This window comes from Antechinus flavipes, chromosome 4 (genome assembly GCF_016432865.1).
Source record: "Antechinus flavipes isolate AdamAnt ecotype Samford, QLD, Australia chromosome 4, AdamAnt_v2, whole genome shotgun sequence".
Taxonomy (NCBI): domain Eukaryota; kingdom Metazoa; phylum Chordata; class Mammalia; order Dasyuromorphia; family Dasyuridae; genus Antechinus; species Antechinus flavipes.
Window position 1 is genome coordinate 187,830,525 of NC_067401.1, and position 11,537 is coordinate 187,842,061.

The 11,537-nt window shown below is 33.8% G+C and overlaps 1 protein-coding gene across 1 annotated transcript in view; it reads right to left on the bottom strand.

The window, feature by feature from the left end:
• Nucleotides 1–2,852, bottom strand: part of ZSCAN21 (zinc finger and SCAN domain containing 21) — a 32,267-nt gene extending 29,415 nt beyond the window's left edge. Inside the window, exon 1 of the mRNA XM_051996671.1 lies at nt 2,821–2,852. Within this exon, the coding sequence (XP_051852631.1) occupies nt 2,821–2,852 (32 nt within the window). The remainder of the gene's footprint in view (nt 1–2,820) is intronic.
• Nucleotides 2,853–11,537: the final 8,685 nt, after the last annotated feature.

Consider the following 11,537-nt stretch of genomic DNA (forward strand, 5'->3'; position numbering starts at 1 on the left):
TAATCTCATTCTTTATGCCTAGGTCATGAACCCATTTTTATCTTGGTGTACGGTGTTAAATGTGGGTCAATGCCTAGTTTCTGCCATACTAATTTCCAATTTTCCCAGCAATTTTTGTCAAATACTGCCTTCTTATCCCAGAAACTGGGGTCTTTGGGTTTGTCAAACACTAGATTAGTAAAGTTATTGGCTGTTTTGTCCTTTGAACCTAACCTATTCCATTAAGGAACTAGTCTATTTCTTAGCCAATACCAGATGGTTTTAGTAACTGCTGCTTTATAATATAAATTTAGATCTGGTACAGCTAGGCCACCTTCATTTGATTTTTTTTTTCATTAATTCCCTTGAAATTCTTGACCTTTTGTTTTTCTATATGAACTTTGTTATTTTTTTTAGGTCATCAAAATAGTTTTTTGGGAGTGTGATTGGTATGGCGCTAAATAAATAGACTAGTTTATGTATTGTCATCTTTATTATATTTGCTCGACCAATCCAAGAGCATTTAATATTTTTCCAGTTGGTTAGATCAGACTTAATTTGTGTGGAAAATGGTTTGTAGTTTTGCTCATAAAGTTTCTGATTTTCCCTTGGCAAATAGATTCCTAAATATTTTATAAAATCAGTAGTTACTTTAAATGGAATTTCTCTTTGTGTCTCTTGCTGTTGGATTTTGTTAGTAATATATAAGAATGCTGATGACTTATGTGGGTTTATTTTGTATCCTGCAACTTTGCTAAAGGTGTGGATTGTTTCTAATAACTTTTTAGTAGAATCTCTGGGGTTCTCTAAGTATACCATCATATCATCAGCAAAGAGTGATAATTTGGTTTCCTCATTGCCTATTCTTATTCCTTTAATCTCTTTCTCAACTCTTATTGCCAAAGCTAGCATTTCTAATACAATATTAAATAGTAATGGTGATAGTGGGCAACCTTGTTTCACTCCTGATCTTATTGGGAATGATTGCAGTTTGTCCCTGTTATATATGATGCTTACTGCTGGTTTTAAGTAGATGCTACTGATCATTTTAAGGAAAAGTCCATTTATTCCTATACTCTCAAGAGTTTTTAATAGGAATGGATGTTGGATTTTATCAAATACTTTTTCTGTATCTATTGAGATGATCATATGGTTTTTGTTCATTTGATTATTAATATGGCCAATTATACTGATAATTTTCCTAATATTGAACCAGCCCTGCATTCCTGATATAAATCCTACTTGATCGTGGTGTATTATCCTGGGGATGATTTTCTATAGTCTTTTTGCTAATATCTTATTTAAGTTTTTAGTATCAATATTCATTAGGGAGATTGGTCTATAATTTTCTTTCTCTGCTTTCAACTTACCTGGTTTAGGTATCAGTACCATGTCTGTATCATAAAAGGAATTTGGTAGAACTCCTTCATTCCCTATTTTTTCAAATAGTTTATAAAGCATTGGGGCTAATTGTTCTTTGAATGTTTGGTAGAATTCACATGTAAATCCATCTGGTCCTGGGGATTTTTTTTTAGGGAGTTGATTAATAGCTTGTTCTATTTCTTTTTCTGAAATGAGACTACTTAAGCAATTTATTTCCTCCTCTGATAATCTGGGAAGCCTGTATTTTTGGAGGTAGTCATCCATTTAGCTTAGGTTATCAAATTTATTGGCATAAACTTGGGCAAAGTAACCCCTTATTATTTCTTTAATTTCCTCTTCATTGGTGGAAAGTTCTCCCTTTTCATTTTTAAGACTACTAATTTGATTTTCCTCTCTCCTTTTTCTAATCAGATTTACCAAATCAATTTTATTGGTTTTTTCATAAAACCAACTCTTAGTTTTATTTATTAGTTCAATATTTTTTTTACTTTCTATATTATTAATTTCTCCTTTTAATTTTAGAATTTCAAGTTTTTAATTTGGTCTTTTTCTAGCTTTTTAAGTTGCAGGCCCAATTCAATGATCTTCTCTTTCTCTATTTTATTCAAGTAAGCCTCTAAGGATATAAAATTTCCCCTTATTACCGCTTTGGCTGCATCCCATAAATTTTGGTATGATGTCTCACTGTTGTCATTATCTTAAGTGAAATTATTAATTGTGTCTATAATTTGCTGTTTCACCCAATCATTCCTTAAAATGAGATTATATAGTTTCCAATTACTTTTTGGTCTATTTACACTTAATTTTTTTTTGCATTGTGATCTGAAAAGAAAGCATTTACTATTTCTGCCTTCCTGCATTTAATTTTGCGGTCTTTATGTCCTAATATATGGTTAATTTTTGTGTAGGTTCCATGAACTGCTGAGAAGAAAGTATATTACTTTCTGTCACCATTCAGTTTTTTACAGAGATCTATCATACCGAATTTTTCTAATATTCTATTTACCTCTTTAATTTCTTTCTTTTTTGTTGTGTAAGATTGAGATCTCCCACTGTCAGGGGCCGAGACCTAGTCACTGGGAACCTTAATCAGAGACTGCCTCTTCCAGCTTTCCCGAGCCGGACAGGGCTTCGGACGTCTCCGGCCCTCCTCGTGGAGACGTGAGGAGGGAAATACCAGACAGAGGAGCCGAGGTGGATAGACACAACAATGTTTATTGATGTTGCAAGTCAGCGGTGTCTCCCGCAAGCCATCCCGAGTCCATTCCTTTTATAGTCCTTTTCCCTCCACCTGTAATTCATCTAGAGGGGCAGGGACTCCTCCCCAATCCCTCTCCGAAGGAGGAGCCCATCCTTTCTGTGCCTCCCCTGCCATGGGCCAGATTCCACCACTTCAGCGTGGTAATCAAGGAATCCTGGGTTAGGGTGAGTCCTGGCACAAAGGAGTCCTCAACTCACTTCAGGAGGTTCAGGTCCAGGGCCCCCGACATCCCACTATTATAGTTTTGCTGTCTATTTCTTCTCGCAACTCTCTTAACTTCTCCTTTAGGAAGTTAGATGCTATACCACTTAGTGCGTATATGTTTAATACTGATATTGCTTCATTGTCTATAGTACCCTTTAGCAAGATATAGTTTCCTTATCTCTTTTAATTAGATCAATTTTTGCTTTTGCTTGATCTGAGATAAGGATGGCTACCCTTGCTTTATTGACTTCACCTGAAGCATAATAGATTCTGGTCCAGTCTTTTACCTTTATTCTGTATGTGTCTCCCTGTCTTAAATGTGTTTCCTGTAAACAACATATTGTAGGGTTCTGACTTTTGATCCAGTCTGCTATCCACCTCCTCTTTATGGGAGAGTTCATCCCATTCACATTTATGGTTAAAATGACTAATTCTGTATTTCCTGCCATCCTAATATCCCCAGATTATACTTTTCTTTTTCTTGCCCTCCTTCCCTTCTTCCCTAGTATTAAACTTATTGGTCCCACTTGCATCACACAGCTCTCCCTCTTTAGTATCCCTTCCTCCTCCCTTTGAGTCCCTTCCCCTTTCTTGTACCCTTCCCTTATTACTCTTTTTCCTTTTCCCTTTTCCTCTCCCACTTTTTAATGAAGTGAGAGAAGAATCTCTGTAAAACAAATATGTCAATTATTTCCTCTTTGAGCCAACTCTGATCAGAGTAGGATTCACACACTGTTCCTCCCCTCTCTAAGTTCTCTCAGATATGATAGGTTTCCTTTGCATCGTTGCATGTAGTTTCCCTCTTTTTATCTCCCCTTTTCCCTTTTTCTGAAACTATCCCTTTTCCATTTATACTTCCCTTTTTTATGTTATATCAGTAAAATCAAATTATACATATGGTTTTTATGTATATCCATAACAGAAGTACAGTTCTCAAGAGTTCCTTTTACCTTTTTCTACTTCTCTTGAGTCCTGTTGTTGGAGATCAGATCTGATTTTTCTTGTGCAGCATGATATTTGTGGAAATATATATAGAAGAACTATATATTTTTAACATATATTCGATTACTTGATGTCTAGGGGAAGGGGTAGAGTGGAAAAGAGGGAAAAAATTTGAAACAAGGTTTTACAAGGGTGAATGCTTAAAATTATCTATGTTTTGAAAATAAAAACCTTTAATTAAAACATTAGATAAAACATGTATTTCTTCCTTTATTCCTTATTAAATATAATTTTTCTTGCATTATGAATTGAAAAGGATACTTCTAATATTTGTGTTTATAATTATAAAATTTTAATGTGTTTATATATTATATTAATGTGTAGGTATGTGTGTGTATATGTATATGTGTATATATCTCTTTCATATACATATATATGTGAAAATACCATGAATTGCTGAGCAAGACGTGTATTCCTTTCTGTTTCCATTCAGTTCTCTCCAAATATTTATCATATCTGGTGTTCTTTGATAAGTAGGTAGCACCAATGAAAATCTCTCAACTTTGACAAGTTGCATCAAGTGGTTTCCCCCAGGGGCTTTGACAAAATGATAAAATCAAGCAGGCTTTCTAGGTGGCTGTGGTCTAAATCAAGTGTATCCTCCCATTTCCTTGGGTCATGTAGTAGGTAACATGGCTTTTGAGTAAGAAGTATGGTGGAGGAACACATGTCACAATGTAATAGGCATTCCAAAGCTTTTCACCACCCATGGCTAGATTGACCTAAGCAGTGACCATCTGTGTCAGAGTTGCATCCTTATTTACATCTTATATCTTTTTCAGCTTCTTACAGAATAGGCCAATTTATCCAGTTTCAGAAGTATTTGCACTATTATAGCCATACTCCAAGCTTTCCCCCTTTTAAAGTGTGCACAGAGCATCAGTGTTCTTGTCATGATAATAGAAAGCCCCATCAATAAGAGGGTCATACAGGATATTGATAACATCAACATTTTTAAATCTTTTGGTCAAGAACTACAACAATTGCATATCTCTGGCTTTCACTTTAAAGATACTTTGCAAATATGTATATGTTCTGGAGCTCCCGGAAATTTGCTATAATCTCATCCAGTGTATCAAGACACCTTCTTTATTCAAGATAAACTTTGTACAAGATTATCTCTTTCAATTTTGGGTGTGGAGGTAGAATAGGGCAGAGAGTTGGATGTACTATAACTTATTGATGCACACCTAGTAGCTGCACTATATAAGGCATTTTTTTTTCATGTCAAACATCTTATCCACCTCTTTAGGGACTTCAGGGAAAAGTATGTACCTTAAATACCATTCTGTCACCAGTACATTGACAGGGGTGGGAAGAAATTCCCCCATAATATTGTTGATAAATTAAATGCTATTTTTCTTTCCCTCTTCTTCCAGTAGGATACAGGATGCAGGAAAAATGCTGTTTTGTGTGGATTTCATATCATTCAACTTTGCTGATGTCTAGTTTTTAGTTGACTAGGATTCTCCATTTAATCCATCATAATCTGCAAAGAGTGATAGTTTTTTCCCTCTTTGCTTATACTTATTCCTGCAATTGCTTTCACAATTATATTACTATATTCAATAATAATTGTAATAATGGATATCCTTGCTTTAGCTGTGACATTATTGGTAAGGCTTCCAGTTTATCTCCATTACAAATAATGCTGTTTTAAAAATTTTAGATAATATTTATCATTTTAAGGAAAAATACATTTCTAATCATTCTAATTTTTTAGAAAAGGAAATGAGTATTGTGTCAATTTTTTTCAATATAATGAAATTATATTACTTTTTTTTATTAATGTGGTCAATGTTAATAGTTTTTCAAATATTGAGCCAGTCTTGCGTTCCTGATATAAATTTGGCCTGACCATAATGTATCCATTTGCAAACATTTTATTTAGAATCTTTTTTGCATCAATATTCATTAATTGGTCTACAGTTTTCTTCTATTTGGATTCTCCCTGGTTTAGGTATCAAAGACTATTTTTTCAGAAAAAGAATTTGCATTATTTACCTCCCCCTTCCACTCCCCAAACAGTTTATGTGGTATTAGAATTGTTGTTTGGTAGAATTTCCCTGCAAATCCATCTGGTTCTGGTTGGAACCACCACCACCAAAGATGCTACTAGAATCCTGTAAAAGATGCTATGAGAATAAGGATACATCATGGAAGATGAAGAGCAAGAAAAAGCCATTGGATACATCAAGATCATTTATGGACCTTACATGGAGTAGTGGGGGTAACCTAGATCTGCAGAGATTTAAGGAGGATAATGAGGAAATTACAGCACTTTTAAAAGATGTTTGGCAGCATAGAAGGGAGATGAGGGATACCATGATAAAGCAAATGTTGTTTATTTTTTAAAGATATGAGCAATGTGCTTTTAAATTTTTTTCCATTTAAATGTTTTTTTCCAATTACATGTAAGGATAGTTTTCAGTGTTCACTTTTATAAGATTTGAATTCCATTTTTTCACTCCTTTTCCTTTTCTCCTTTCTTCCCAAGATAGCATGTAATTTGAGATAGGTTATTAAATGTTTCTATATTAATCATCTTGTTAAAAAAAATCAGAACAAAAGAAAACAAAAATAAAAGTAGTATGCTTCAATTGGCATCGAGATTCCACAGTGCTTTTTCTAGATGTGGATAGCATTTTACATTATGAGTCTTTTGGAATTATTTTAGATCATTGTATTCCTGAGAAAAGCTAAGTCTGTCAAAGTTGATCAATGTACAGTGTCGCTGTTACTATGCACAACATTTTCCCTGGTTCTGCTCACTTAATTCAGCTTCAGTTCATGTAAGTTTTTCCAGGTTTTTCTGAAATTCACTTCATCATTTATTACAGTACAACAGTTTTCTTTTACATCTATAGACTACAATATATTTGGTTATTCCCCAATTGATGGACAACCCCTCAGTTTCTCATTCTTTATCATCACAAAACAAATTTGTACAGGTGGGTCCTTTTCTAATTTTTAATGATCCCTTTGAGACACAGATCTAGTAGTGGTATTGTTGGAGCAAAGGCTATGCAGAGTTTTATAGCTCTTTGGACATAGTTCCAAACTGTTCTCCAGAATGGTTGGATTAGTTCACAACTCCATCAAAAATGCATCAATGTTCCAATTTTCTCAGATCGTCTCCAACATTTGTCATTTTCCTTTTGTCATATTAGCCAATCTGAGGTGGTTAACAGAGTTGTTTCTTTTAACCAATAGAGAACATTTTTCATGACTATAGATAACTTTAATTTCATCTGAAAACTTCCTGTTCATATCCTTTGACCAATAACCAACTGGGTAATGACTTGTTATTCTTATAAATTTGACCAAGTTCTCTATATATTTTTAAAATGAGGCTTTTCTCAGAAGTAAACATTGTTTCCCAGCTTTCTACTTCTTTCTAATCTTGGTTGCATTGGTTTTGCATAAGCAAAACCTTTTAAAATTAATCAAAATAGTACATTTTTTTATTTCATAATGTTCTCTCTTTTTTGGTTACAAATTCTTCCCTTCTCCATATATGAGTGGTAAACTTTCTTGCTCTTCTAATTTGCTTATGGTATCACCTTTTATGTCTAAATCATATACCCATTTCAACCTTATCTTGGTATATGGTGTAAGATGTTGCTTTATGATATTTTCTGCCATACTATTTTTCCAGCATTCCCAGCAGTTTTTATTAAAATAGTGGGTTATCCCAGGGAAGCTGGACTCTTTGGGCCTATCAAACAGTAGATTTCTAGTCATTGATTATTGTGTCTTGTTTACCTAACCTATTGTACTGATCCACCACTCTCTTAGTATCAAATAGTTTTGATGATTGCTCCTTTATAATATAGTTTTAGATCTTGTACAGACAAGCCACCTTCTTTTGCATATTTTTCACCAATTCCCTTGTATTTTTCCAAAGGTGTTCCAAATTATTTTTTTCTAGATCTATAATTTTTTTTGGTAGTTTGATTGGTATAGTACTGAATAAGTAAATTAATTTAGGCAAAATTATCACTTTTGTATTATCTGTTTACCCATGAGCATTGATATTTTCTCAATTATCTGATTTTATTTGTGCAAAATATTTTGTAATTGTGTTTATACAGTTCCTGAATTTGTTTTGATAGCTATACTGCCAAATATTTTTGTGTTCTACAGTTATTTTATTTTTAATTTATTTTTCAATCATTTATTTTTCTAAATACATGCAAAGAATTTTCAACATTCAACATTCAAAACCTTGTGTTCCAAATTTTTTTCCTTCCCTTCTCTCATCCCTCCCCAAGACAGCAAACAATTTGTATATAGGTTAAATGTACACTTCTAAACATATTTCCATATTCATCATGCTGTGTAAGAAAAATAAGATCAAAAGGAGGGAGGACAAATAATAAAAGATGAAAATATTATGACCCACATTCAGTCACTGCATTGAGTGACACTTTCCATTACAAGTCTATTGGAATTGCCTTGAATCATCTTGTCGAAAGAAGCCAAGTCTATCACAGCTGATCCTCATATAATTTCTTGTTACTGTGTATTATGTCCTCTTGTCTTTCCAGGCTTTTCTGAAATCAGCCTGCTCATCATTTCTTATAAAATAATGTACCTTCATATATTATAACTTTTTTTTCCCTTAATCTCCTTTGAATATAGGTCTAGTTGATGTGTAGATTTATAAACTTTTTGTGATTTAAAATTTCTTTAAAGAATGGTTGTACTTCTTCACAGGTTCAATAATGTACCCTTTTTATGGTGTCTTTGGACAGACCCAGTAAAGACACTGATAAAAGGGGTATGTGGAGTTTTATGTCCCTTTGGGCAGTTCCAAATTCCTCTTCAGAATAGTTGGATCATTTCATAACTACCAACAATGCAGTAGTGTTCCATTTTCCCCACATATCCTCCAACATTTATCATCTTAACCAACCTGAGAGGTTAAGATAGTATCTTAAGAGTTGTCTTAATTTGCATTTCTTTATAGTGATTTAGAGCATTTTCATATGACTGCAAATGGCTTTAATTTCATCTGAAAATTGTCCATTCATATCCTTTGAACATTTATCTATTGAAAAATGACTTCTATCCTCATTTGAGACAATTATATATTTTCAGAAACGAGGTCTTGGCCTACTATAAAAATCATATCCCAGCTTTTTGCTTCCTAATTTTGGCTGCAATAGTTTTATTAGTGCAAAATCTTTTTAATACAATCAAGATTTATCTATTTTGTATTTGATTGTTCTCTAATTCTTTTTAGGCCATAAATTCCTTTCTCCACAAATCTGACAAGTAGATAATCCCCTTGCTCTACTAATTGTGATCTTATCTCAATGTAGGTGTTGTGTTGGTCAGTTCCCAGTTTTTGCCACTGTTTTCCTATTTTCCCAGCAATTTTTGTCAAAATGAGTTCTTATCCCCAAACCTGTAGTCTTTGGGTTTAACAAACGCTTAAGTTACTGTAGCCATTGTGCATTGTGTACCTAACCTATTCCATGGATCCACTATTTTATTTCTTAGTATCAAATGGTTTTGATGACTACCACTACATAATATAGTTTTACGTCTGGTACAACTATGCTATTTTCCTATTCCTTTTTTCTGAGGCAATTAGAGTTAAGCTACTTGCCCAAGGTCATACAGCTAGGAAATGTTAAATGTCTGAGGCTGGAATTTGAACTCAGGTCCTCCTGACTTCAGGGTTGGTGCTCTATTCACTGCACCACCTAGCTGCCCCTATTCCTTTGAAATTAACCTTTTTGTCCTTTTAGATGAATTATTTTCTAGCTCTATAATTTCTTGGCAGTTTGGTATGGCACTGAAAAAGTAGATTAATTTAGGTAGAATTGTCATTTTTATATTAGGTTGGCCTACCCATGGCCAATGAGTATTCTTTCAATTGTTTAGAACTATTTGTGTGAAGCACTTTTCATCTTGGCAGGTAGACTCCCAGATACTTTATACTATCTAGTGTTTTAAATGAGATTTCTTTCTCTTGCTTCTGGGCTTTGTTGGTAACATATACAACTGCTGAACTTACATGGGTCCATTTTATATCCTAAAACCTTTCTATAGTTGTTACTAATAGTTTTTTTTGGTTGATTTTCTAAGTATATCATTTTATCACCTGCAGAGTGCCTATACTAATTCCTTTTTTTCCTCCTCATTGTTATAGCTAACATTTCTAGCACAATATTTAATAGTAGCGGAATACTACTTGTTTGGGCATCCTTGTTTCATCTCTGATATTATTGAGGAGGTTTCTACTTTATCCCCATTATATGTTTGCTGATACCTTTAAGAAAACTCCATTGATTCCATTTCTCTTTAGTATTTTTAATAATGGTTGCTATATTTTACCAAAAACTTTTTTCTACATCTACTGAGATAATCATTTGTTAATTTTGTTATCGAAATGGTCAATTATAACAATAATTTTCGTATATTGAACCAGCTTTGCATTCCTGGCATAAATCCAGCCTGGCCATAGCATATAGCTATGTTTCATATTTCTGGAGTCCATTTGCTAGCATTTAAACTCTTCATTAGGAAAATTAGTTTTCTATTTTGAGTTTCCCTAGTTTAGGTGTCAAGACTATTTATTTTATAAGAGAAATTTGGTTTCTTTACCTTTTCCAATTCATGTGGTATTAGAATTATTTTAAGTGTTTGATAGAATTCTCTTGCAAATCCATCTGCTTCTGGATGGAACCACCACTCCCAAAGATGCTACTAGAATGCTCAAAAGGTACAACCACAATAGGGACATCATGGAAGATCAAGAAAAGGCCACTGGACAGCTATCAGGATTTTTAAGAACTTTCCAAAAAGTAGTGAGGACAATCTAGACCTGCAGGGATTTAAAGAGAATAACCACAAGGAAAGCAAAGTACTTTTAAAAGATGTTAGGTAGTAAGGAAAGGAAGTGAGGGGTGCAAGATAAAGCAAGTATTGTTAGCTTTTTAAAGATATGAATAATGTGCTTTATTGAAGGTAAAGAGGGGAATTACTGGATGGGAACAGATTGAAATTATTGCTGAAGGACATAATATACCTAGGAAGTGAATTTCTTCAGGTATCAGTGGACATATCTAGGATATAAAGAGGATAGCTATAAAGACAAGGATATATTGAGGCCAAGAAAAAGGTTCAAGAACCAGTTCAAGGTTTTGATTTCAGAAATTGGGAGATTCTTAGTGGAAGAATGGAAATTAGGATCTTGGGTTGGTATGAAGAATTTCTTCAAAGAATCTGGTGAATAACTAGTTTTTTTCAACCTATTATTGTGACAAGGGCATGACTGATGGACAGCATGAATCTAGTGAACCTTCTAGATTTTGAATCTCATTCTAATACTACTGAAGTTCAAGAGCTGAAGAAACTAAAGGAGGACAATCTAGGTTTGGTGTAGCAGGCAAAGCAGAAAATTAAAGGGCAAGGCAATAAATTCTGAAGAGAGAGATCCCTTGATGAACTTGTGTCAACTTGAGGACATTATCAGGACTGAGAAGCCAGGACTTGGGGATGAAAAAGACCTGAATTCAAATGCTGCCTCAGATATCAGATGTGTGACTTAGCCAAATCACAACTTTTAAGCCTCAATTTCCTTCTCTGTAAAGTAGGACTAATAATAGCATCTCCTCCCACATTGTTACAAAAACCAAATGAGACAACATATGTAAAGTATAAAGATTATGTCTAGCTATTCAGTGTTAACAAG